The 27521-nt window shown below is 50.9% G+C and overlaps 1 protein-coding gene across 2 annotated transcripts in view; it reads left to right on the plus strand.

Moving 5' to 3' along the window:
- Positions 1 to 27521, plus strand: part of ZNF423 (zinc finger protein 423) — a 367833-nt gene that overhangs the window by 51489 nt on the left and 288823 nt on the right. For both annotated transcript variants that reach the window (XM_055299154.2, XM_055299155.1), the window contains exon 2: positions 15171 to 15230. In XM_055299154.2, the coding sequence (XP_055155129.1) occupies positions 15171 to 15230 (60 nt within the window). The remainder of the gene's footprint in view (positions 1 to 15170; positions 15231 to 27521) is intronic.

Below are 27521 nucleotides of genomic sequence, written 5' to 3' on the forward strand. Positions count from 1 at the left end.
TGATCCTAAGGCATCTTACTTCAATTACACCCTGCTGCAGGTGAGAACTAACTTCAGTCCATGGCTGGAGAAGACTTCTTGGAGGAGGTGACCTTGAGCTCTGGGCAGTGTTTCTGACCAGGAGAGGAGGTGGCCTTGTAGCCTGTGGTCAGGCTGACTCTGGGGACTTGGATGAGGAGCTGGAAGCCCTGGGCCTGTTTCCAGGTCTCCTCATAAGCTGGATCCCAGGTGATGCTAGGCTGGGTGGGGTGGGGTGAGGCTACCTAGCTTTCCTCTAGTATTGATTTCTTTGCTTAGTTAAATTCAATTTGATTAGCTTTTTTTCTGAACTTTACTTTTGAGCAGGAAAACTTGCTTACATTAAAAAAGAGACCCATGGACTTTTAAGATTTTGTCCACAATTATCATTCTTCCTGAAAATGGGATTTGCATATTAGTGTAAAAAAATCAGAATTTTAACTCTGATTGAAGTAGAAACTCATATGAAGGCAGGGTGCGGTGCCTCAGGCCTGTAATCCCAGCACTTTGGGAGGCTGAGATGGGCAGATCACCTGAGGTCAGGAGTTCAAGACCAGCCTAGCCAACATGGTGAAACCCCATCTCTACTAAAAATACAAAATTAGCTGGGCGTAGTGGCGTGCATCTGTAATCTTAGCTACTGGGGAGGCTGAGGCAGGAGAATCACTTGAACCTGGGAGGTGGAGGGTGCAGTGAGTTGAGATCTCACCACTGCACTCCAGCCTGGGCGACAGAGGGAGACTCTGTCTCAAAAAAAAAAAAAAAAAAAAAAAAAAAAAGAAGAAACTTATCCTAGCCATGGGCTGGTTCCCCACTCCTGAGTCTGCTCTGGGGCTATGGCTGTGGAGACAGAGACCCCACCTTGAGCTCTGGGCCGTGGGCCTGCCTTTCCCCTTCCCTAGCTCCCTGCCCCTCTTTGTGTCTGCACTCCAGGTCCTCACGATTTCTACTTGGTTTTGTCTTGTTCTGAGTTTGGGATGCATTTAGCAACCTCCAGCATACCGTAGTTTGTTCATTAATTCATTCACTCACTCACTCAGCTCCTGTGTGCCAGCCCTCGAGGGGCACAGTGACGGGTAACACTTGTCACTGTGGATTCACTGTCTAGTGGTTGAAGGTCAAAACCCAATTTCCTTTTCTCATCTCTCTCATGCTACCTAGCACAGAGTTCTAGGTAGCCTAGAGGTGCTCAGTGCTTGTTAAAGGAGGAAATGGCCAAATGCCTCCTGGTAGTGTATCCCAAAAGCCTAAAAATGGGTACACTCTTTGTCCTAGCAATCAAGCTTCTGAACTAATCCTAAGGAATATTGTTGATTATAGAGGAGGAGACAGCTGGAAATAGCCTGGCTATCCAGCAACAGGATATTGGTTATTTGGAGCCTCCTGTGATGGGACTCAGGCCATCATTGATAATAGTGTTGGTCTCTGTTTTTTTAATTTTTTATTTTTTTGAGACAGGGTCTGGCTGTGTCACTCAGGCTAGAGTACAGTGGTGCCATGATAACTCACTGCAGCCTTGACTTCCTGGGCTCAAGTGATCCTCCTGCCTCAGCCTCCTGAGTAGCTGCGACTACACATGGGTGCCACCATGCCCAGTTAATTTTTTTTTATTTTTCTGTAGAGATGGAATCTCGATATGTTGCCTAGGCTGGTCTCGAACTCCTGGCCTCAAGTGATCCTCCCACCTTGGCCTCCCAAAATCTTGGAATTGCAAGTGTGAGCCACCAGGCTGGGCCTTGGTCTCTGTTTTTGATGTGAAAGGATGTTCACTGGGTACTGCTGAGTTAGAAAAGTGGAATACAGGGCACTACATGTTTTTAATATTGTAACAATGTATTTACATACTGGAAAGTTGTGCTTTTAGTTTCTTCATTTTAACTCACATGTATTCCCTAGTTTTCTATGTTGTACATGGATTACTTATGTCAGAAACTTTTACAGAAAGAAAGAGATGTTTGTTCTAGGAAACAATAGGCAAAGGGCCACTTGGAGTGAATTCTGTGTTTCTGACATATTTGGAACATAGGGGCAAAGCCTAGGCAGGGTGGGGTGGGGTGGGTGGGAGAGCTGGTGTCTCTGTGGCGTCCTAGGCTGGCTCCAGCTCCCCGCTCTGCTGCCAAAGCCCCTTCTCTCCTTCCTCCTCGTCCTCGTCCTCCTGTGACACTATGCCTTTGTCCCTTGGTGCGCTGATTGTGCACATTTCTTCCGCTCCGCAGTGTCTTGTTTGGTAGCTTGATGTTGGCTGCAGTGGGGGCATTTACACTGCAGAAAGTGGCAAACCCTACAAACCAGAGCCTCTTGTTCTCCTGGAGAGCCCCCTGTTAGACATTGACCAGCACACCATTGTCTCTCATGGTTTCACCCCAAGGATCTTGAGTGCTTGGGGATGAACTCTCCTCTTCTTAGGGTCTCCTGGGGCTGGCACAGGGAGGGACCTAAGGATCTTAAGGCTCACGGGAGCGGGGCAGAGCGAGAGAGAGGGAGAGTCCAGTCCTATGTTGGCTGATCCTACTCAATCTGGAACCAGAGCTGCTGCCTGTTGGAGGCAGAAGTGAAATCAAGGGGTTAAGAATTCTATTCCCGGCTGGGTATGGTGGCTCACTCCTGTAATTCCAGCACTTTGGTAGGCTGAGGCGGGAGGATTGCTTGAGGCCAGGAGTTCAAGACCAGCCTGGCCACACAGTGAGACGCATCTAAAAAAAATTAAAAATTAACTGACTGGGTATAATGGCATGTTTCCCTAGTCTCAGCTACTTGGGGGGCTGAAGTGGGAGGATCACTTGAGCCCAGGAGTTTGAGGCTGCAGTGAGCTCTGATCACACCAGTGTACTCTAGCCTGGGTCACAGAACAAGGCTGTATCTCTAAAAAAATAAAAATCCAGTCCTGGCTATACCCCATCCTAGCTCCGTGACTTTTGACAAATTGCTTAACCTTAGTTTTCTCATCTGTAAAATGGGGTTAATAAATATACTTACTCATAGGTTCTCAAACTTAAGCACGCATCAAAATCATTTATTGGTCTTGCAAAAACACAGATTCCTGAGTCCCACCCTCAGATATTCTGATTTTGTAGGTCTGGGATGGGGTCTGGGATTCTGCATTTCCAACAAGCTCCTAGGTAATGCTGCTATTGCTGGTCTGGAAACTATATTCTGAGAATTACTTTGTGCAACCGAAGTGCACATCACAGTGTGTGGCGCATGTGAGGGCTCAGTTGCACTTCACTGCTTATTCAGAGGTGGGCAGCATTGTCCAGGAGGATTCCAGGGCCTGGAAGCTAGAACACCGGGTTCTGAGTCTGCTTTTGCCGCCTCGTCTGCGCCCCCAAGAGAGCTATTTCTCTTATTTGGGACTCTGTTCTTCCTTCTGTGAAATGGGTCAGTAAAGCCCTGACTTTCAGGCAGAAGCTGAGGAAACATCTGTAAAAGCCTCCAGTGCCAGACAGTTCTGGTACAGGATGGTGGGGAAGGACATGAGGGACCTGGGCCAGGCTAGCGTCTGTCTCCTCACCCACATGGGACCGGCACAGAGGGGCAGGCTGTGGCAGGGCACGCTCTCCTCAGTCCCCCGGGGCTGCCAACGTACCCAGGCTTGGCTCCTCTTCTGACAGAGCTGCGAGGGACTCTTTTAGAAGAAGAAAAAAGACATTGTTTTAATTCACGTGGGTTCTTGCCTTTGCAATGTTGTCTTCAGTTCTTCTCAGTTCCTGATTCGGGCTTTCCACTAACATTGCCACATCAGGTGGCTTTGCGATATTCAGTTTCCTTTTCTTTTCCTGCCCCATGGCTGGGCTCGACCAGGGCAGAACGAGGGGTGAGTGGCTGGGTGTTCACAGCTCCCCTTTTTCCTTCCCTTCCCTCTTTTGCCTTTGAGCGGAAGCCATGCTTGGAAACATCCGCCCTGGCCTGGGAGTCCATGGCTGGCATCTGGACAAACGCTGTGGCTCCCTGGGGCTTTGTTTCCTCACCAGAAAAGTGAGGATTTTAAGGGCTCCCTCTGAGGGGGCCTGGGAGGATGAAAGGGGAGCCAGTAGGTGGGATACCCAGCACTGTGCCAGGTGCCACTTGGGCTCAGTGAAGGGTGGCCTTTCCTGCTCACGTTGGGCACATCCTCAAGTGTGTGTGCAGGAGTGTGTGTGTGTGTGTCATGCCCAGGTGCTTGCAGGGAAGTTCTATGGACCAGAACAGAGAAGCCCAATAGATTTTAACCCTTGCTGTTGAGACTTTTGAAGCTGCATCTGTGCCAAATTAGAGAAAGAACCCTGATCAGTTGGCAATATCTATGGTTGGTGCAGGATAGAGGAGCTGGGGCAGGTGTTCCACGTGTGTGCTGTCCCGGGTCTAGTGGAAAAACCCTTTTCCTAGTACCTCCCAAGGAGGGAGGATCACGTGAGGCCAGGAGTTTGAGACCAGTCTGGGCAACGTAGTGAGACCCCGTCTCTACAGAAAAATATCTTTTTTTTTTTTTTTGAGACAGAGTCTCATTCTGTCACCCAGGCTGGAGTGCGGTAGCACAATCTCTGCTCACTGCAACCTCTGCCTCCCAGGGTCAAGCGCATCTCTTATCTCAGCCTTTCAAGTAGCTGGGATTACAAATGTGCATCCACATGCCCAGCTAATTTTTGTATTTTTTGTAGAGACAGGGTTTTGCCATGTTGGCCAGGCTGGTCTTGAACTCCTGGCCTCAAGTGATCTGCTTCCCAAAGTGCTGGGATTACAGCTGTGAGCTCCCATGCTTGGCCAGAAAAATATAACAATTAACCGGCATAATGGTGTGTGCTTGTGGTCCTAGCTACGCAGGAGGATCCCTTGAGCCCAGGAGTTTGAGGCCGCAGTGAGCCAAGATGTCACCATTGCTCTCCAGCCTGAATGACAGAGTGAGAACCTGTCTTAAAAAATAAAATAAAACAAAACAAAACAAAGAAAACTTCAAGTGTTTCACACTCATTGTCCTATTTTACACATCATCATCATCATCATCATCATGTTTTTATTAGGGAAAGATGGAGGAGAGGAGTCACCTTTCTGCAGAGTTGCCCAAGATACAGATTTTACTGGGGTTAGTGTCTGCTCCTTCTGCAGAGATCTCCTAGCCTTTCTCTTTTGGGGTGATGATGGGGAACAGGAGGGTGAGAGGGAGATGAGCTGGCATGGAAGCTGAGCCCCTTGGCTGTCACCTCCAAACAGTTCCACATTTAGGGACACCATCCCTGCACTGTAGTGGGAACAGGAAAGCAGTGATGCTGAGGCAGCTGTGGCTCTAGCTGGGCATTCCTGTGGGTGGGGCGGGGTGGGCTAAATCTCAGTGGGAAATTTGATCTCCCTGCTCAAAACTCAGCTCTCCTGTCTTTCCAGGGAGAGTGAAACCTCCGCAGCCAGCCAGGAACCTGGCGGGAGAAGGGGAGCTTGAATTATCCCAGGAACATGAGCTCACATTGATTGCATGTTTCCCTGGAGCTAAGTGCTTTAGGGTATCATCTCATTTCGTTCTCTCCATCCTCCTCCGAGGTTGGTATTCTGATTATCCCCATTTTACAGAGATGGAAGATCAGGGTGGATCAAGTCTCTTGCCTGAGATCTGATGGCCTGTAAGTGATCACTTGGGGGACAGCAGCCTATTCCAGAGCCCACTTCTCACACCCCAACATTTTATAGTGTCTCTCCAGGTTCCCTCCTCTACCTCACTGCCGTAGCTAGATGAGCTCTGTTGTGTGACTTCTGCAAGGGTCACTTTTCCTGTAAGGACAGATGAACTTCCTTTTTGGAATTCTTGGATTATTCCCTGGTGTCTTTCTGTTCTATTTTATATATAGCAAGGCAAGGAGAGGAAGGGGCACAGTGGCTAAGCAAGGTTTAGGCTTTTAGCCCCTCTGCCTACAATTCTCCAGGGCAGCAGTTTATGAGGAGTCTCTAGTAGCGTGGCAGCTTCCAGAGGTGCTGGTTCTAAAGTCAGTTTAACGAGAAAGTCAAGCATTGCCAAAATGGCGCCGACATGGAGACCCACTGACCATCTATCAGTAATTCTTAGCAATGGTTTTTCTTTGCATATTGGAATATTCTGCTTTAATTTTTTTTTTAAAATTGTATGTATTTATTTTTAGAAAGCACTAGATTGGATAGAAGAAGATTTCTGGTTAGGAGTTGTGTTGTCTGAAAACAGGTTTCTTTTTTATTTTGTTTTGTTTCTGAGACAGAATCTTGCCCTGTCACCCAGGCTGGAGTGCAGTGGTGTGATCTCGGCTCACTGCAACCTCTGCCTCTTGGGTTCAAGCAATTCTTGTGCCTCAGCCTTCTGAGTAGCTGGGATTATAGGTGTGCATCATCACATCCAGCTAATTTTTGTATTTCTAGCAGAGATGGGGTTTCACTATGTTGGCCAGGTTGGTCTCAAACTCCTGAGCTCAAGCCATCTGCCCACCTCAGCCTCCATAAGTGTTGGGATTACAGGCATGAGCCTCTGCACCTGGCTTTCTTTCTTCTTTTAACAGATAGGGTCTTGCTCTATCACCCAGGCTGCAGTGCAGTGATGTGATCATAGCTCACTGCAGCCTCGAACTCCTCCTGGGCTCAAGTGATCCTCCCATCTCAGCCTCCCTAGTTGCTGGGATGACAGGCACATACCACCATGTCTGGTTACTTTTTAAATTTTTTAGGGAGATAGGATCTTGCTATGTTGCCCTGGCTGGCCTGGAACTCCTTGGCTCAAGCAATCCTCCTGCCTTGGCCTCCCAAAGTGCTGGTACCATAGGTGTGAGTGACTGTGCCTGGCCTAAAAAATAGGTTTCTTTAAATACTAGACCCAGCCTCCTTTTGGTGAGATGCCCATATATTGTGGGGCAGGATGTGGACAGAGAGACCCATGAGACAGAGTCAGAGGGTCCTGTCCCTTTCACCCTCACTTTGGGGCATAGTGGCAGGTGATCTTACCTGTGCTGTTGAAACAGCTTGTTCTCTTTTCAGCAAGTGGTCACGGTGAATCATGAGAGTTAAACAAAGGTAATTGTAATGTGACTGTCATATCATGGCTTTTCTGAGGGTCTGAGCTTGGTGCCAAGGGGCCTGTCAGTGGAGGTGTTGGGTGGTTTTATCTTTAGCTGCAGGGAGCCTTGGCTTTTGCATGCAATCACCCCCACCCCACCCACTGCCTGAACAGATCGCCACCTGAAAGGAGCCTGGAGGATGTGGGCTTCCTTGTTGGGTTTGTCTGCACTTGACCCTGGTCATTTGACCTAGGAGTGTGATGCCAAAGATGATCATGGGCTGTAGAAAAGTGATTGGCTATGCTTTTGTGCAAAGGAATGGGCACCCCTTTCTCTGGGCATTCGCAGCCCTGCACCCAGGACACAGTGCTGGGTAGACAGAGTGTGGGTCACATTTCAGCTCTTTCTCGCCACTTTTGCTTGGCCTTCTGTGCAGTGCTTGGCCTGTACCGCTCTACCTGCTGGGCCTCCCTGCCTGGTCTATGCTTTTCCATTCCTGAAGGTTGCTCAGTAGTAAGTCAGGAGCAGTGATGATCTGTTTCATGCTTGACAATGAGACTTGGGGCTCTTGCTGTCCCCTTTACCTGTCATGACCTTGGCCTGCAGTGTGTGAGAGGGTTTCCCTAAGGGTTAGCTAAGGAGGGGCAGTCACGTGCCCCTTGCCTGGCCACCACCTCTGCTGGGACAGGGATGTCTCTGGGGAGGCATGGGATGCTGTAAGGGTGGGATCATCCCAGGGGCCAGCAAAGCATGGGGAGATTTCCCAAGGCCTTGGGGAAAGTAGCTGAGAAAACTTCGCAAATGAGAGCCATTGGTCTATGGGTGCTTAAAGTTATTTTGGGGATGGAGGTGGTTCTAGATCTTCTGATGAAATCTATGGATCCTTTCCCCAGAACAGTGCGCTTCTGTGCCTGTGTGCAGCAGCTCACACCCAGAGCCTTCTTCCAGCCTTGAAGCCAGGTTAAGCAAGTGGCCCTAGCGTGGATTTTGGAGTTCAGAAAGGAGCATTCTGGGTTCTTCCCTGGCCCTACTAGAGGCCTCCTCTGACCCTTGGACCAGCACTAGCTTCTGTTTGTCTCTCATTCACCTCCTGCGACTGTCTGCCTCAGAATCTGTCCCCCGAGCTTTCCTGCCTTTGACCTGAACCTTCTCTGCCAAAACACATCTTGCCTGACTTTGACAAACTCCTGAGCAGGGCCCCAGCCCTGTCTAGGCCTCACTGCTGTGTTCTGGGCTCTTTTTCCAGACCCCACGCCCAGCTTTAACCTTCCCTTTCTGTTTCCCTCTCCAGCTCCATCTCTTCTGCCTCTGTGAGGTGCTGGGGAGCCCTCTGGGTAGAGGGCATTACTCTCCAGGCCAGGAGCAAGTGACCTGGAGGAGGTGGTGCATGCAGGTGTCTGCCTAGTGCCACTTGCTCTGTGCCACTGGATATCCAAAATCCAGAGGCCTGTCACACAAGGGATCTCGGTGGTGGCAAGGCCTGTGCTAGTGCACAGGGGACGAACTGTGGCCAATCCCAGAGCAGGAGAGTTGCAGCTACTTATGCACCTGCTGTGGAGTTGGGGCGACAGCATTTGGGGGGACTCTATATTCCCATTCATCAATCAGCCTCCCACAACTTGTAACCCCAGAGCTGAGAGTCAACGTGGAGTCCTGATCTGCCTGAAGCCCTGGCAGAGCCCCAGAATCCTTCTTAATGCACCCCAGGAACCATGGTTAATAGTGAGAGCTGGTCTTAGACCTGCTGCCACCAAGCAGGTGCCCTCTAAGGGCCCTCTGGCCTCTTTGAGCCCCTTCTTGTCCATTGTTAAGGATCTTGACTCACACAGGGAACTGGAAGCCCCCCAGGACTTCAGAGATGGCCGCAAACATCCCCTTTCTCTTAACAGGATGTGTTGGGGTGCTCCTTTGAAGGGCTTTCTACAGCAGCCCTTGTCCAGAGGCTGCTGGACATCGCCCATCAGTCTCCACAGCTTGGGGGGATTATCCCAGGACAGCTGGGAGTCTTAAGAGCAAGCCTGTTCCCACCTCCTTGTGCAGCCCCCTCCATCCCTGTGGGGGCGGGGCCTCCAAGGCCCTGTCCGGTGAAGGGTTTTAGCAGGAGCTCCTCACGGGGCTACTGTGGTGCCCTTGGGCCCTCCCAGGGCCACCTGATTACTGAGGTCGCACTCAGCCCTGGGAAGGATCCCATCTCTGATGAGCGATGATGATTCCCATTGCATGGGCAGGAAGCACTCCCTGCTCCATCCACTCTGTAACTGGATTCTGTGGCCAGAGTTTTCTGTTCAGTGCCTTCCTGACTCCAGGCAGGAGTGGTTTGTGCTCAAGGCCAGGGCAAGTGTGAGCACCATGAGGGAGCTGGATTGGCACGTGTGACCTTTTGCTCCCAGAGCCGGTGTGACTCTAGTGTGATGGAGTGGGGACAGTGGTGGCATGGAGGGGACAGGTGTGTCTGTGGCTGCCTTGCCCACTGCTTGGTTCTGAACAAAGCCCAGCCCTGCTGCAGGCCCTCTGGGATGTCACCACACATCCTGTGTGCTTATTGATTAAAAAATTTGGACAGGGTGCAGTGACTCATGCCTGTAATCCCAGCACTTTGGGAGGCTGAGGCAGGTGGATCACCAGAGGTCAGGAGTTCAAGACCAGCCTGGCTAACATGGTGAAGCCCCATTTCTACTACAAATACAAAATTTAGCCAGGCATGGTGATAAGCGCCTGTAACCCCAGCTACTTGGGAGGCTGAGGCAGGAGAATTGCTCGGGAGGCAGAGGTTGCAGTGAGCTGAGATCACACTATTGCACCCAGCCTGGGTGACAAGAGTGAGACTCCGTTTCCAAAAATAAAATTTTTGTTTTTTGTTGAGCACCTGCTACTATGCTTGCACTCAGCTAGGCACTGGGCTATAACAGTGAACAAGACAGGCATGGTCCATGCCCTAGTGAGGGAGGCAGATGAAAGACTAGGAAACCAATAGGTGGAAGGAATAAGGAGAGGTGTTCGGGTTATGCAGGGGCTAAGCCAGAAGCTGCCCTGCAAGGTCAGGTCTGGGAATCATGAGCAGGAGCTGGTAGACCACGGGGCAGGAGTGGGCAGCTGCAGCCTGGCCATGTGACCTGGGCCACTCCAGAGCCTTTCTGCATCCCACACATGAGTGTATGCACGCCTGCACGTGTGCTTGAACAGAGGGTACTTGAAGTCCACTGCCTGACCCCAGCACAGAGCTTGTGTGTGGGGCCGTACGGCTGAAACAACTGGGGGAGTCCTTTGAGACAAAGAATGCAAAATGCCTGTGGCCATTCTCAAGGTGACTGACAGGAGAGGAAATGGGATGGAAGAGAGTTTGGAGTAGAAAGAAAATGTGGGCTAGGTGCAGTGGCTCACACCTGTAACCCCAGCACTTTAGGAGGCCAAGGTGGAAGGGCTGCTTGAGGTCAGGAGTTCAAGAGCAGCCTGGGCAACATGGCAAAAACCTGCCTCCACAAAAAAAAAAAAAAAAAAAAAAAAGCTACAAAAATCTATCGGGCGTGGTGGCATGTGCCTGTGGCTCCAGCTGCTCGGGAGGCTGAGGCAGGAGAATCACCTTAGCCAGGAGGTTGTGCCTGCAGTAAGCTGTGATCACACCACTGCACTCCAGCCTAGACAACAGAGAAAGACCCCGTCTCAGAGAGTGAGAGAGAGAGAGAGAGAGAGACAGAGACAGAGAGAGACAGAGACAGAGACAGAGACAGAGAGGTCTTAAGTAGGTAACAGATCTTTCCTTTGCAAAGGTTACAAAACATGTAGGGCTACAGAACCCCACTGCTGGGACCCCTCCCAGTGTGCAGAGGGGCTTGTGTTTGCAAAGGGCTCTGGAGCTGGGGCTTCATTAGCGTCGTGGTGAATTGGGCTCTGCCATGTGCCCCCTCCCTGTGTATTCACATCCACCCTGCATGCCCTCCTTGTGTGCACGCACTTGCCCTCATTGCCTGCGCTCTGTGTCACACACTTGCCCCCATGCCTCTGCTCTGTGTCACACACTTGCCCCCATGCCTCCTCTCTGTGTGCACACACTTGCTTCATGTGCTCTCCCTATGCCTATATACTCTGTGCGCCCTCCAGTGTGGGCACACCCTGGCCACCCACCTACCTTACAAATGCCCATCATCCACAGGAGTCCTGTGTTCCCCTTGAAGTGGGGTAGGGTGGGGGTGTGTATCTCTTGGCTTCAGTGGGGCCAATTGTTGTATAAATTAAACAACTAGACATGGAGCTAGGGACGTCTGGAGGAGGCCCGCGGGCTGGCCGAGTAGCCCCTTTGGTGTGTTGTCCGTATCGGCCCCTGTGCGGATTGGGGTTTCTCCGAGCTGCGAGTCTTCAGTGTGCAGTGGGGCTCGGCAGCAGAACTCCCTCTTAGGGATGTCGGGGGCTCGCTGCTTGGGCCCCCAGAGAGTGCCTGCTGCCGGTGTGGGTTAGGGCCACCTGTCCCCGGCTCCAGCTGCAGACGGGCCCTCCTTCCTCTGTGCCTTCTGCCCCTGCTAGTGATGCCATTGCTGGAGATCCAGTCTGGACAGAAGAGTGCAGCTGTGGGGAGAAAAAACCTCACACTCATTGCCGGGTAGCACAGGGCCTTATGGGGGTGGTGGGGGGTTGGGTGTTGACTCTTTCTCATCAAGAATGTATAAAAACCAGGCGTGGTGGCTCATGCCTGTAACCTCAGTGCTTTGGGAGGCTGAGGTGGGGATCACTTGAGCCCAGGAGTTTGAGACTAGCCTGAGTAACATAGCAAGACCCTGTCTCTATAAAAAGTATAAAAATAAAAAAATTAGCCAGATGAAGTGGCACACGCTTATAGTCTTAGCTATGCAGGAGGCTTGGGTGGGAGGATCACTTGAGCCCAGGAGGTCAAGACTGAGAAGTGAGCTATGATCGCACCACTGCACTCCAGCCTGTACAGCAGAGCGTGAGCCTGTCTCATAAAACAATCCTCTGGCCCATATTCTGTTTTTGTTTTTCTGTTTTTTGAATTCTGTAGCCCATATTCACCTTTGAAGGTGTGCTTCTACCTTCAAAAAACAGAATATGGGCTAGAGGAGGGCATGTTCGTGGGGTGGTGCCTGCAGTTGTAGGAAAACGCATTAACACCCAAGTCGTAAGTAAGGTGACCTACAGACCCCTCACCACACAGGGACGTGGTTCCAGGGACTGCATTGTGTTACACTGCTGCGTGCAGTGTGGGACCAGGAAGCCTGTAGTGAGGTCTGCCACTCTGGACCTCCCCAGCCAGTTAGCACTGGGCCACTTTCCTCCTCTTTCTGCCCCTGCAGGCCTGTCTGGACTTGTGGGACCCAGCACAGAGCTTTGACTTCCCCCAGAGCTCCAAAATGGTGGGTGTTTCCCTGTTCTCTTTCCCGTTATAGCTGAGGCCAGATCTTCCTAAGAGGATGACTTGGCATCTTTGGGACATCCTCAAGTTCAGTGACTTGGGTGGTCACACTTCTTAATTAAACTGCCTTGAGTGGGTGCAAGTGTGCGGACTATTTGTCCTGATACCTGGGTGCACAGAGGTCAGAGGAGAACTGGGGTCGTGTATGAATGCTGTGATACCTGCAGATGACTAAATCAATAAAAGAAAAAGAAAAAAAAAAAAAAAAGAAACTCTGTATCCTTAGCTATCACCCCTACCTTCCTACCCCTCCCAGCCCCAGGCAACCACCGATCCACTTTCTTTCTTTCTTTTTTTTTTTTTTTTTTTTGAGATGGAGTCTCCTTCTGTTGTGCCCAGGCTGAGAGCAGTGGTGCAGTATCAGCTCACTGCAATCTCCACCTGCCAGGTTCAGGTGATTCTCTTGCCTTAGCCTCCCAAGTAGCTGAAACTACAGGCACACACCACCATTCCTGGCTAAGTTTTGTATTTTTAGTAGAGGTGGGGTTTCACCATGTTGGCCAAGCTGGCCTTGAACTCCTGACCTCAAGTGATCCGCACGCCTCGGCCTCCCAAAGTGCTGGGATTACAGGCATAAACCACTGTGCTCGGCCCTGGACATGTCTTTTTAATGCACACAAAAGGGATTCTGCTGAACATATTTTTTGTGCTTTTTCTTTCAAATTTAACATATCTGACCTCTTTATCAGCTCATATAGCTTTACGTCATTCTTAAGGTTTAGGGACCCATGGAGACCTTGTTGAAGGTGTCTAACAAAATGGCAGCATGGTAACCTTGCACACTGGCAGCAGTCTCTTAATAGAAGCACCATATATTTACATGTGTGTGTGTAAGTAAAAGATGAAATGTAAGGGAAACTGATTTTTTGGCATAGCATCGAACACTGTTAACAACAGCTCCTTCCATGCATGGCCCACTTCTGATGGCTTTAGGCATTAGCCACCCGTGTTTTGGAGGCTGTCTGATTGGAATCATTTTAGTGAATAATATCAATTTTGTCTGACATGAGGTCTTGATTGCTATTTATAAAGCTGCACATTTGAAAACCCACCCCAGCTGTAACTAGCTAAGTAAAACAATAGCTTGGGTCCCAGCTCAAATTATCTGTGCATTTCATTGTCTTGATCCTGCCTGTCCACTCTCAGGATGCGGGCTTGGAAAAGAGAGCACACTTCATTAGCATTCCTTGGCTAGTTGCTCACGGATGTTCCCTCTTGCATGTGCTGTTTCTCAGGGTTCAGAGAAACCCATTCGGTGAGGCTTTGGGGAGGAGGAAGACCATGGTTAGATGGTCAAGAGGGTAGATTGAGCACCATGTAGAGCAGGACTGTTTGAGCCGTGGCAGCGACCCCCACTTGGTTGGTTGGGCCACTGTTCCAGCAGATGACAGCCCTGACATTATTATAGGGGCAGTTACCCTGTGCCGGCACAGCGCCCAATGCTGCACAGATGTTATCCCATTTAATCCTCCCAGCAGCCCTATGGCTTAGGTACCATTATTTTCTCCATTTTTGAAGTGGGAAAACAGAAACTCAGAGGTTAGATCATTTGCTCAGGTCATACACAGCTAGTAAGAGGCAGAGCTGAGATTTGGAGGCGGGCTGTGCCTTGTGCTAGAACTCAGGTTCTGACCACAAGCCAGCCTGCTTGCTCCACTCGCAAGGCGGCTGCATGCATGTTGTACATGCCTTCCATGTGGTGGGTTGGGGTCACTGCCCTCCAGTCTGAGTTGCTAGGGTTCCGGATAGCATCCTTTGTACCCCGGTCAACAGTGGTTTTCAAAGCAACCTTGGAGACAGAAAACCCTGGGTTTGAGCCCAAACTCTTCGTGGCTCTCACTACCTGTAAGACCTCAGATACCCCTCTGAGAGTCCATTGAGGAAGACTAAACCCAGTGATGGCTGCAAAGTGCCAGCACAGTGCCTGGCTCAGTGTGCACCCACGTGGTGCCAGCAAGAACATCGACAGTGCAGAGAGAACAGGGTGGTTCGTGGTGGCTTCCACCTGCACATATGCAGAGCTAGAAAGGCCATTAAATCTGAAAAATACTGTGTATGCACATTTTTGGCTTAAACAAAGTTCCATTTACAAAGTCCATAACCCAGCTTTAATATTATTACATGCCCCAGACTGGGATTAATTCCAGGACAAAAGTATTGTTATGCTGTGTAGTGTTTCTCCCATATTCTCCTAGCGTATGGTCTCTACCAGCCTGGGCTTATGTCCTGGGGTGTGGGATGGTGGGGACACCTATCTCTGCCCAGCTTGGTTCTGTGGGGTCCTGGGTGGAGTTGGGGGAGGCTGGTTGCCTTCTGATGTTGTCAGCTCATGAGTTGTAGCACTCAGACGTGCTGTCATTAGGAGAGTTGACCTCAGCGTGTCCTGAGGTCTGTCTGTGGGTCAGGTCTCAGCAGGGTCATGAGCACTCACCACTTTGCTGATCTCTGAGAGCAACCTTATTGGTTTCTTGAGGCAGTGCTGAGATTGATTAGTGATGTCTGCCAGGGGCACAGGGCTGGGGAAATCATAACTGATCCAGCACTTAACTTGCTATTCCTGTTTTATTCTGATCATTTTACATCTCTATGAAACCAATAAAGGCCTCTTTGTAGGCTTTGCCCCCTCTCCCCTGGTGATGGGTATTATAATAAGGACCCCCACAAATGTTCCTTCTTCCTCGCCCTGTGCCTTACCTGATCTATTTGTACAGACTTCATACTCACAGGCCCATCTCTGTTCTCTCTTTCAGTTGAAGAGGGGGAGGCCTCAGACTTCTCGCTGGCCTGGGATTCCTCCGTGACAGCAGCAGGTAAATGCCCGGGGGCTGGTGGAAGAGTTGCAGGGGGTCCTGGGGGCTGGCCCAGGAACTCAGAAAGCCACCCAGCTGGTTATGGAAATGATATTCTTCGTGTCACATTCCTGCCTCCAGTCCAGACTACCCCACGCAACACGATTTTTATATCAGTTCCATATGGTCAATAAAATCTATTACATACGGAGACTAATATTCCCTTATTCTCCCGAGGGCCACATTTCCTTCTTGTGGGTACAGTTCAGATGGGTGGTGATTTTCCCACTGCACAAGCCTTGAAGCTCCCTGCTATGGGCGTCACTGCACATTCATTCCAATCTAATTGCATAAAAACCACTTTAATAGGACTTTTAAACTCAAGTCTACATCAAAATTCCTCTTTCCTTCCCTGGAAGGGGCTGCTCTGCACTCTCAGGACTAGCACAGCTGAGCTCATGCCTCCAGGGAGAGGTAACAGAGGGAGCCCAGACTCGTGGGGTGTCGGGGGTGACATGACAGTCAGGATTCCCACATAAGCTCTTTCCTGTACTTCTGTTTCTTAGCTGTAAAAAGAGGTGGATGAGTAAAGTTTTTCTAACTGTGAAGTTTTGTAGCTTGGAGCCTTCCCATGAGTACTGAGATTAGAACTGGCTTTGGGGGGTCTTTGGGAACTCCTGAGCGAGGGCCCAGGCCCTCCTGTTTGCTCCGCATGCAGCCAGGGCCTCTCTTGGCAGTGATGCCCCTGGCTCCCTGACCGGCAGGCGCTGGGATTCCCTTCCTTGTCCTCCTCCCCTGCCTTGGGCCAGGCCTGCCCTGGGATCCTGACCAGCTTTTTCTGGATTCGTTGGGGAGCTGGAGCTGCTTCAGTCTTGCAGAATCTTAAGGCCTGAGGAGGCCTATGAGGGAACATTCAGTCCAAGCTTCTCCTCTTTTAGTTGTGGAAACTGAAGCAGGAAGAGAGATTTGCTCTGGGTCAGTATTTCAAAAACGCAGTTAGGCATCAGGTATATAAACATTTAATGTTTTCATGGTTATGTGTCTAATGTGTGATATTATAGACATTTGTGACTTACGATGATGCTAAATTCATTTAAGTGAACAAACTGAGTTGACAAGAAAGTGTTAATAGTACAGAATACAGAGATTCAGCAGGAAGCTTGAAGATGATTCTGTGAAATTTGGGAAAGGAGACTAAGCCCTCGAACTTAAGCCTGTGGCCCCTGGTTTCGTGTCCTTTTCATCAGGAACTAATGCTGCCTGCAGAGTCTGCAGGGTCCTGGTTGACCCAGGCTTGGGCACTGTTGTGGCTGCAGGTACCCTGGCCCTTGGTGACAGGGGCTTCCTCCATAGAGAGGGGCCTTGTCTGAAGCCAACATGGTGAGTGGTGCTCAAATTCTAGGGAGGAGGGTCCAGGACTAGGACAGGCCTTGGGGTCAGCACTGGGCAGATAGGAGTCTGGGGGAAGGGGCTGTGTAGCCCCCGTGTGTCTCCTTCTGTGCGGGGAGTGCGTTCCCCATGGTTGGCGGAAACAGCAAGGCCGTAAGGCGCCGTGTCTCAGAGATGTAGTCCTCCTGAGAGACGAGGGGTGCGGGGGCTCAGGCTTGCTGCCCGCTCTAGAGAGGATCCCACTGTACCCCAAACCCGTGAACTAGGAAAGCACTCAGCCCGGTGTTGTCTACAGAAGGTCCTCCTTCCCAGCTGCTTTCCCGGTGGGGCCGGAGGTGATGCAGACAGATGGGAACAGCAGTGGCGTGCAAGGAGGGTGCTGGCAGTGATTGCTATAGACAGACAGCCCTGGGCAGGGGGGTGTCAAGCACCCCAGCTGCATCCCTAGGCAGTGAGGTGTCTCCCAGCTTGCAGAAGGCAAGGGCAGTGTTGATGCTAGGGACCTGGGTTCTGTAGTTCTGTAGTTCCATAGTTGGGCAGCCAGTCTTAGGGCCTCTCTGGGGTGCCTGGGAGTAGTGGGAGCTGTGGGATTTGCCAGTTTCCAGGCAAGAGCTGAGCATGCCTCGTGCATGTAGGAGGATGCACACTCCTTGTGACTCCACAGCCATGGCTCGCCATGGTGCCAGTTTTGGATTCTCTGCTCAGCTATGGGGAGAGGGAGGGCAGAGCATCCGTGGCAGTGGATAATCCACAGCCAGACAGCCAGGCCAGGAATTGTTTTGTTTTCTTTGGCTCATTTTTGCTGGTGTTTTTTCTTTTTGTTTTGGCTTTTTTTTAGTAGTTTGTGCCGTGCATGTGATAAATTTTCCTTCCCAGTTCTATTGGAATTGGGCTATTAAAGTCAGCTTGTATTCCCTGAGCATGGGGCGTGTGAGATGGCTCCAAGCCTGGATGGCAGGCGGAAGTCAGTGTGGGAGGTAGCCCTGGATGTGGGCGATGTCACATTTATTGAGCACTTACTTAGTGTGTGCCAGGCACTGAGTGAACACTCTACCTGCAGCATCTCGCTGAGCCATCGTGACAGCTCTGTGAGGTGGGTGCCACTTCCAGCAGCAGCTCCGTAATTTCTCCATGGGCTTGGTTTAGGGACAGCCATCTGGTGGGCACCAGGGCCAAAGGCCTGGTGAAAGCTGCTTTTGTCTAATACTTTTCATTAAACTGAGAAAATGTCACTTGGCCACATCAGAGAATGGCAGCAGATGCCAAAGAAGATTATGGGGAAGCAAAACCTCCCAGGCCATCCTTGGCACTGCTACTGAGAATCCCCATCCTCATTTGACAGATGAGGGAAGGAGCTTGGAGCCGTACAGTAGTGAATCCATGGTCCCCAGCCGACAAGCTGTGGATCAGGGACTCGAACCCAAGTCCTCCAGAAGCCAGAGCCTGTGGTTTCACCTCTGCACCACTTGGCTTCGGGAGGTGGAGAGCTGAGCAGGACCTGAAGGCAGGGCATTATGGGGACTTCTGGAAGGTCCCTGGCAGGACAAGCCTGGTGGCTGCAGGGCATAGGTGGTTCTGCTCACAGGCCCCCAGTGTCCCTGGGCTAAGGGCAATTTACCAGGAGGAAGGGAGAGCTGTAAGGCATGGAGCAGCCCCTCTTCTGGGGGGGCCCTGTTGGCCCAGAGCGCAAGCTTTTAATGAGCCTTCCTCTCCCCTGCTTTGCCCAGCCCCGGGTGTGTGATGGAGAACTGCAATAAAGAAGCAGAATGCGCAGTTTGCGTCTTCACTCACCCCTGGCCTCCCCTCAGCACCCTGCCAGTGGGGACCCTGTGACCCTCCGCCCCCAGAAACAACCAGGCTTGCTCCTTCTGTGCCCTCAAGCAGGGGCCCTGACAGTGATGGAGAGCCTGGCCTTGCCTGGCAGGGAAAGAAGCGAAATGATCAGCTCATGGCAATATCCTGCAGTCCGGAGGCGGGGGCGTGGGGAGCGGAGTGCGCAGGCCCACTCATGCCACTTGCTGGTGAATGGGGCTGCTAATGGTGGGCCCAGGGGAAGGAGCACTTCATTTGGAGTCAAGATGTGGGAGTGCCTTGGAGGTGTGGAGCTGGAGGAGTTCTTAACCTGTTTTGAGCCACAGGTGCCTTTGGGCATCCGGTGGAACTGTGTGGATTCTCTTTTGGACACACACCGAGTTTCATGTGTGACTTCAGGGGAGTTCATGGGTCATTCTTCTTCTCCTGCCAACCCCAACTTCTCCCTCCTTGCCAGGCCATAGGTGTGAACTCCTTACAAATGTGAAAGTCCTTTGCAAATGGGAAAACCTTGCCAGGGTCACAAACTCAAAGGCCCACCCAAGGCAGGCTAGTGGCCCAGGTGGGCTGATACGTGAGGGGGCCATGGTGGATGGTGACACAGACCTTGCAAAGGGGATGGCTGACCCTCAGCTCCTGCCGGCTGGGCCATGAATTGCCAGAATTCTGGCTGGGTCCAGAGTTGCCAGATCTTCAGATCTTCAGAGGTTTTAAAAGAAAAGCCAGAAAGCTGGATTTTCATAAGAAATCTTTAGATTCTTAAAAAAAAAAAAAAAAAAAACCCAGCTTGTATCTTTTTAAAAACAGTTTTATTGAGATATAATTCACATATCATACAATTCACCCATTTAAAGTGAATTTTGGTATATTTAGAGATATGTGTGACCATTATTACTACAGTCAACTTAGAACATTTTCATGTCCTTAAAAGGAAACTCTCGACCAGGCGCGGTGGCTCATGCCTATAATCCCAGCACTTTGGGAGGCCAAGGCAGGAGCATTGCTTGAGCCCAGGAGTTTGAGACCAGCTGAGTAATATAGTGAGACCCCGTCTCTACAAAGAATAAAAACAAAATAGCCCTGGGCATGGTGGCATGCACCTGTAATTCCAGCTACTTGGGAGGCTGAGGCAAGAGGATCACTTGAGCCCAAGAGTTTGAGGTTACGGTGAGTTATGATCATGACACTGCACTCCAAGCCTGGGTGACAGAGTGATAACCTGCCTGCCTGCCTCTGAAATAACTAACTAAATAAAAGAAAAAGAAAAAAATAATAAAAAAGAAACACTGTATCCTTAGCTATCACCCCTGCCCTCCTACTCCTCCCAGCCCCAGGCAAACATTAATCCACTTTCTTTTTTTTTTTGAGACAGAGTCTCACTCTGTCGCCCAGGCTGGAGTGCAGTGGCACGATCTCAGCTAACTGCAATCTCCACCTCCCGGGTTCAAGTGATTCTCCTGCCTCAGCCTTCCAAGTAGCTGGGATTACAGACGTGTGCCACCACACCTGACTAATTTTTGTATTTTTAGTAGAGACGGGGTTTCACCATGTTGGCCAGGCTGGTCTTGAACTCCTGACCTCAGGTGATCCACCCACCTTAGCCTCCCAAAGCGCTGGGATTACAAGCATGAGCCACCGCACCCGGCTGATCCACTTTCTGTCTCTGTAGACTTGCCTTTTCTGGACCTCCTGTCAGTGGAGTCATATAATATGTACTCTCCGTTGACTAGCTTCTTTCACTTAGCCTAATATTTTCAAGATTCATCCATGTTATTACAGGAGGTGTCTGTCCTTCACCCCTTTTTAGGGCTGTATAATATTCTATTGTATGGAAGGACCACATTTTGCTTGGGTATTGTTGATTGACATTTTGGTTGTTTTCATCTTCTGGCTATTGTGAATAGTGCTGCTGTGAATATCCACGTAGAAGTTTTGTTTTGTTTTTAGGGGTGGAGTCTAGCTATGCTGCCCAGGCTGGATTTGAACTCCTACCTCAAGGGATCCTCCTGCCTCAGCTTCCCCTTGTAGTGGGGACTACAGGTGTGTGTCACTGCACCTGGCAATGTACAAATTTTTGCTTGAACACTTGTTTTTAGTTCTTTTGGGTATATTTGTAGGCATGGAATTGCTGGGTTATAGGGTAACTTTTTGTTTAACCTTTGGAGGACCCACCAGACCCTCCCAGGCATTTTACATTCCCACCGCTCATGAAGATTCCACGCTTTCCAGGTCTTTGTCAACACTTGTTATTTTCCTTTGTGTAAATTCTAACCTTCCTAGTAGGTATGAAGGTATCTCTTTCTGGACAACTCATGGATTTTTTTTTATTTTCTTTTCTATTTTTTTTTTTTGTTTTTGAGATGGAGTCTTGCTCTGTTGCCAGGCTGGAGTGCAGTGGCACCATCTTGGCTCACTGCAACCTCCACCTCCCAGGTTCAGACGATTCTCCTGCCTCAGCCTCCAGAGTAGCTGGGACTACAGGCACGTGCCATCATGCCCAGCGAATTTTTATATTTAGTAGAGATGGGGTTTCACCATGTTGGCCAGGATGATCTCGATCTCCTGACCTTGTGATCTGCAAGTCTCGGCCTTCCAAAGGCTCCCAGTGCCTTTGACCTACCTCCTACCAACGTCTCCAAATCCCCTTTATTCTGCCCATCACAGCCTGGCACAAGCCCTAACCCTAAACCACTCTCTCCTGCCCATCCCAGCCTTGTACTAAACCTACCCCTACCCCAACCCGCCTCTTTCCCACGCATTTCAGCCTGCTACTAACCCTAACGCTAGCCCTAACCCCCCTTTCCCGCCTATCCCAGTCTACTACTGACCCTAACCCTAGTCTAACCCTAACCCTAACACACCTCTTTCCCGCCCATCCCAGCCTGCTACTAACCCTAACCCTAACTCTAACGCTAACCCTAATCCCCCTCTTTCCTGTGCATCCCAGCCTGGCACTAACCCTAACTCTAACCCTAACCCTAACCACCCCCTCTCCTGCCCATCCCAGCCTGGTACTAACCCTAACCCTACCCCTAACCCCCATCTCTCCCACCCATCCCAGCCTGGTACTAACCCTAACCCTACCCCTAACCCCTGTCTCTCCTGCCCATCCCAGCCTGGTAGGGAGACACATCTTGCCTTCAGCATTTCCTCCCTCTTCCCACAAGCCCTTTGGAATGAGGTCTCTAAGTGGCAGACACCAGAAACATCATGCATGATCCTGAGGTCTATGATGTGGGGTTTCAGGGAACCAACATGACCATGTGGAAATTTACCTCCTCTTTCCCCATGACTGAGTTTGATCTGGGAGCTGAAGCTGCTCATCTTTTTTTTTTTTTTTTAATTGAGACAGGGCCTTGCTATGTTGCCCAGGTTGGTCTCGAACTCCTGGGCTCAAACAATCCTCCTGTCTCAGCCTCCCAAGCAGCTGGGATTACAAGCATGTACCACCATGCTTAGCGTGAAGTGGGTAAGGGGGTCATTTTTATGTAATCGTCTAGTCAGAGTCTCATTGGAATCTCCCACCTCTCCAGGCTGGGTTCTGGGACTGGTTGGGCAGAGTCTGCTCCATGGCTTCCATCCAGCATAGCAGCTCTGGAACAGCAGCAGGGAGAGGCAGTAGGAGAAGGGTCCGTGGGTGGACCAGAGATAGGACACAGTTTGCTGACACATACTTCTTGTGAATGCCTGGGCAGGTTAGGTAAGTTTATTTCTGGCATGGTGACAGACACACTTGTGGTTTGAGAGGAACACTCAGTATCATCAGTTGACCATGATGGCCCCGTAGCCTGAGACCTTATGGGTGTTGCACTGTGATCAGACTTTTGGGCTTTCCTGCCATGGGACAGATCTTCTTGCCCTGGTTAATAGGAACCGTCATTCCCATTTACGAGGTGCTTCTAGGAGCCAGGGCTCCTTTCCAGTGCTTTTCACATACATGTGAGAAAACTGAGAAACAGAGATGCTAGTAACTTGCTTCTAGGTCACTCAGCCAAGAAGTGGCAGAGCGGGGGTTTGAACCCAGGCCGCTCGTGCATGAATTTAGTGCCTCAACTATAGATGGCAGACCTGCCGGTGAGAATGCGGGTCCCATGCCTTGTTTTAGAGGAGACTCTCTGGAATCAGCTCTGTGCCCCGGTCACTACTGGGTCAGGTAGAAGAGTCTAACTGAAGCCAACTCTCAGGATTTGCTGCCTGGAAGGAGAGGAGGTGCATGTTTTGAAGACCTTGCACACATCTCCCATGTTCAAAGCCAGGCCTGGAAAACACTGGGCCAGGCTCTCCGCAGGGACTCACACCACCTCCAGCCCCGTCCCCAGCCCTCCTTTCACAACTGGGTGTTGGGCATGGGGGCAGTTTGCAGGGGAAGGTGGGGTTAAGGCTGCAGGCTCTGGGAGCTGCTCAGATGGGAGGTAAAGCCGGCAATGGGGTAGCTGGTGTCCTGGGACCTCCTTGGGAAGAATGCATCGAAGCCTCTCATTTTTCTTTTAGCCTGGTTCTGGGTAAAAGTTGGGGTGAGAATGGTCAGGGTCCCTGCTCCTTACCAAGGTGACAGCCTCATCCCCTGCAGTCCTTTGCCCTGAGATTTTGGCTGGGGAAATGGATAGAAATGTCCAGAAGCCCGGGCCTTTCACCATGGGGAGGCGAGGCCACTCCGTGCAGTCTCGCCTGCACTTCTGAACCACGTGGAGCTGCCTCCTGCCCTGCTTGGGTTTTGCTGGAGTGCATATTTATTATTTCAACAGCTTCACAGAAACTCCACCCACACCCCTGCGCTTCTGCACTTGCGTTTGCATTTCTCCCGGTCCCCTTTCGAGCTCCATTTGTCTATAAGCTACTAGATGAAGTCCACGCTGAACTTGCAGTGGGTTTCCTTGTAGTCCCCTTTGGACCTGAGCTTCCTGTGATCTTGGGACCCACGTACCTCCCACCTTAGTGTCTGTGCTGGAGCCCTTGAGTGGATGGGCATAAATGTTATTCTCCGCCCCTCCCCTGTTGGATGCTCGGACTGCTTTAGGTGATGGCTGTTGTAAATAACGCCATGATGAACATCTTTGTGTGGGTGGTCTTTTTTTTCTCCTTTGGAGATTTTCTCAGGGGCTCCCAGCACCTTCTAACTTTTTCTTTCAATCCCCAATCAAGGCTGGAGAGACTGTTCCCCTCTTCTGTGTCCATTGCTCCCCACTGGGTCTCACTTTAAACACTTCCCCAAGTGACCGACCTGCATTGGGTCACCGTGGGATGTCCCACCCACCCATGATACTTGCCTGGAGCTGCCTGGCTGTGGCCTGTGGTGCATGCTGCCTGGGCCCCCTTTGGCTTTGGGCTGGTGTGCTGGTGGCGCCCACCTTTTGTGCTTGAGCCCTCAACCCAATCATCTTCTTGATGAGGATCAAGGGACATTTTAAAGGAGCAGAAAAGTCTCACTAAATAGATGTAGAATTTCCCAGCATTTTAAAGACTTATGAAATGCATTTTTATATGGGGCCAGCTGGGGAGTTTCTCATTAGCTCGGCTGGGGAGCCTGTGGGGAGTTGAGCTAAGTGGAGCCAGGCAGGCTGGGTAGGAAGACGCGGTGGCCCCGAGCTCACCGGGGGAGCGTGGCAGGCATGCGCCAGCGGGTCGGCTCCATGGACCCCTGGCCAGGCAGCCTGGGCTGCGCCTTTGTTAGAGCTGCTCCCCCCGCAGCACAGGGGGCCTCAGAAATCGTCAGGTGGTGCCTGGAGCTGAGAGGTGGCCACTCTGTTACCATGGTGAGCAGTCCATGGGGTAGGGCATTCTGTATCTTGTGTGCACATGGATGCATGCACTTGTGTGTGTGCTTGTGTGTGAGCATGCCCAGGTAGCTGCAGCCCTGACTCAGACCCCTGGCGGGGGGAGGCTCCAGTGCCCCCGTGCTCCGCCTGCTGGTTGGTCTGCATCCTGGGCTCCCTGGGGCTGCCTTGGACCAGTTCTCTGAGGAGGAGGTGGCATTTCCTGCCCACCCTTTTCCTCTGGCTCTGTACCAGCCTTGGGGCCCCCATTGGGCTCCACTGTACTTGGCTTCCTCGTCGACATGCCTGCTGTGCACATGTGTATGCAGAGCCCGTGCATACATGTACATATGTGTGCTCTGGACTCAAGTGTGCTGGTGCCTAGGACACGTGGAAATGAACATGTGTGCAGTGCGTCTTCTGACTCCTGTTTTCCTCCTGTACCTCTACCCTGGCTGATGACTTCGCTTCCACGGAGCTAGGCTTGTCTTGCCGATTTTCACCCTCTTGAGATGGACTTGGGGCTTCCCTGATGGCAGGATGCTATCATTTGTCTCATGTCCCTGGCCTGGCATTGAGACTTTGCAGCACAGTTGCTCAGTTGATTTGGGACCATCTGCCCCAGCAAGCCCATGGCCCTGCCCCTCCTCTCCTGGTGCTGTTGTGCTTTTCGGGGGACATCAGTAATGAGGATTGTAAAGACAAGGAGGGGCCAATCTTACTTTCTCCAAAGCTGGGGTGCTCCCTGAGGATGGAAAGGCCTCTCTTTGGTGTTGGCCCTTTCCTAAGTCCCCAAGGATCCTGCTGTCCTGCCGGTGGACATTGGAAATCAATAGTTCTTTGGCGACTTGAAGCCTGCCTGTAAACAGTCAGGCATGTCTGTGGGTTGGGGTGTGTGGGGTGGGGTGCTGATGGCATCACTCCTCATGCATTTGGAGGAGTTGCTGCCCATCCTGCTCCCTCCAGTGTTGCCCAGCCTTGTGCGTCCTGGGGTGGTTTGCACCAGTGCTGCTCAAACTTGAACATGTGTGCAAATTGTCAAGATGCAGATTCAGACTCAGCAGGTCTGGGTAGGGCCTGAGATTCTGCATTTCTAACAGGCTCCGGGGTGATGTTGATGCTGCTGGTCCACAAACTGTGTGTGTCCCCTTGGCACTTTTTGAAGCTCAGTCTAAATGACACCTCCTCCAGGAAGTTTCCCATGATAGCCCTGACATAATTTTGTGCCCCCTGAGCCTGAGAGTTCCTGATCCTGGCCCTCAGTGCTCCCGCTGCCCTCTGCTTGGTTCTAATGTTCCTTCTCTTCTTATACCCAGCTCCCTGATGCTCTGCTCACTCCTAGGGGGCGGTGACCAAGTCTGATTCTCTGTGTCCCCACAGCCTAGCCCTGGCTTGGCAGTTGGCAGGTGCCTGGCAAATGTCTGCCAAGATGCAGAACCTCACCTCCACTTCTTCGTCTGTATTTGTCCTGGGAAGTGCAGGGCCTGAGTTTTGTTCACTTTGTTTAGAGCAAAATCTGGGTTTGAGGTCTAGATACTTATTAGCTGTTCAATATGGAGTACGTTACTAAACCTCCCTGTCATTTCATTTTCTCATCAGAAATGGGGATAATAGTTCTACTTCCTAAGGCCATTGTGAGGATGGCACAGGGAATCCGCATGGAGCGCTGAACCCCTAGGGTGCCGCATGGCACCCTGCACCTTTACTTTTGCTATTGACACCATGTGGAGGGAAGTGCCATAGGAGCTTAGCTCTGAGCTTTGGGTCTGTATGGGTGACAGAGAAGGCTCAGATGGGCCCGTCCTTCTCGTCACATCGTCATAGCTTCCTGCCTTTCTCCCCACATCGTGACTGGCAATCTCTGGGCATGGCCACAGTGCCTGGGGCAATCCGCTTCACCTTCCTGCAGATTTGGGGTGGAACTGAGTCTGTAGGGAACCATTCTTGTTCACCGTGGTTGGTGAGGCATGACTTGTTTCCCAAGTGGGGAAGGCCAGGTGGGGTGGGGGTTGGTGGGAGGTGGGCAGGGTCTGCTCTGAAAGGCGGAGGCCTGAGGCTGACCTGAGATCAGGTTCCTTCCCTGGGTGGGGCTGGACACATGGACTGTGCGGCCATGGGCCACTGCCCAGTAGGAAATGGCCAAGGTCAGCTTGACCACACCACCTGGTGTGTATTGGCTTCCTGGGTGGACACTCTGCAGGGCCTAGCTCCTGGGTTGGATATGGTCAATGGTGCTCTGCTGTAGACTGCAGGCAGCCCACAGGGGTTAGGCTGCTGTCATGTCAGCTGACATTCCCTTAACATCCTTGAGTGTGCAGGCAGGTGCACACACACACACACACACACACACACTCACACATGAGATTAGGCTGAACCTGGCTATCTGATGCCTCTCTGGTTCAAAAAATTATTATTTTACCTCCACTGATAATTTGTTCTCCTTTGTCATGGTTGATTGCTTTAACTGATGGCTGCTGGCCATACGTGATAGTAGTTAGCACATCAGACTCATGCTTAGTCCGGCAAATATGATGTATTTTACTTATGCTATTCTACTTATCAAGGCTAAATGCCTTGCAAACCTGGCAAGCTTGTGGAGGCAGGGACAGTGCCTGTTTGCTTACTGTTGTATCCTCAGCAATTATCACTGTGTTAACAATAACAATTAAAAAATAATAACCATCTAGTGAGCATCCACTCGGTGCCAGACAGGGGGCTGTTACATGCATTATCTCATTTAAGCCTTGTTAAACACAGTATTAGCATTTCCATCTCACAGATGAGCAACTGAGGCCAAAGAGCTAAAGAGACTGGTCCAGTCTGCACAGCTAGTTGGGGTTTTGTCTGAGTCTAGGGCACGCTTTCTGTAGTTGCTAATTCACAGTGCCTGGGACTCAGTGGAGACACTGCATCTTTGTGGAATGAGGGGCACTAGAGTGTGCTGTAAGCCCTAATGTCATTGCAGCGACACACCACTAGTGAGAAGCCACCAGGGTCAGTGTGGGAATGAGTGATTGCTGATGGGCACAAACCTGTGCGTGCTCTTTGGTGGTGACGTGTAAATTCACAATTCACACGCAACATACACATATTACACGCACACAAACACAAGGATGCATGCACACATTCATACATATATATGCTCATACTCTCACTCAGTGCAAACGTACTCCACACAATGCACATGGACACTCACACACATGTAGATACACATTTGCACACAATGCACATGTACCCCCATGCACATGTAAACACACACACGTACTTGCACATTGGCATATGCATACTCCACACAATACACACATTCACATATTTGGGCCTTCACATACATGTTCCTGCATACTACACACATATGTAC

Source organism: Symphalangus syndactylus, chromosome 11 (assembly GCF_028878055.3).
Source record: "Symphalangus syndactylus isolate Jambi chromosome 11, NHGRI_mSymSyn1-v2.1_pri, whole genome shotgun sequence".
In the NCBI taxonomy this organism is placed as follows: domain Eukaryota; kingdom Metazoa; phylum Chordata; class Mammalia; order Primates; family Hylobatidae; genus Symphalangus; species Symphalangus syndactylus.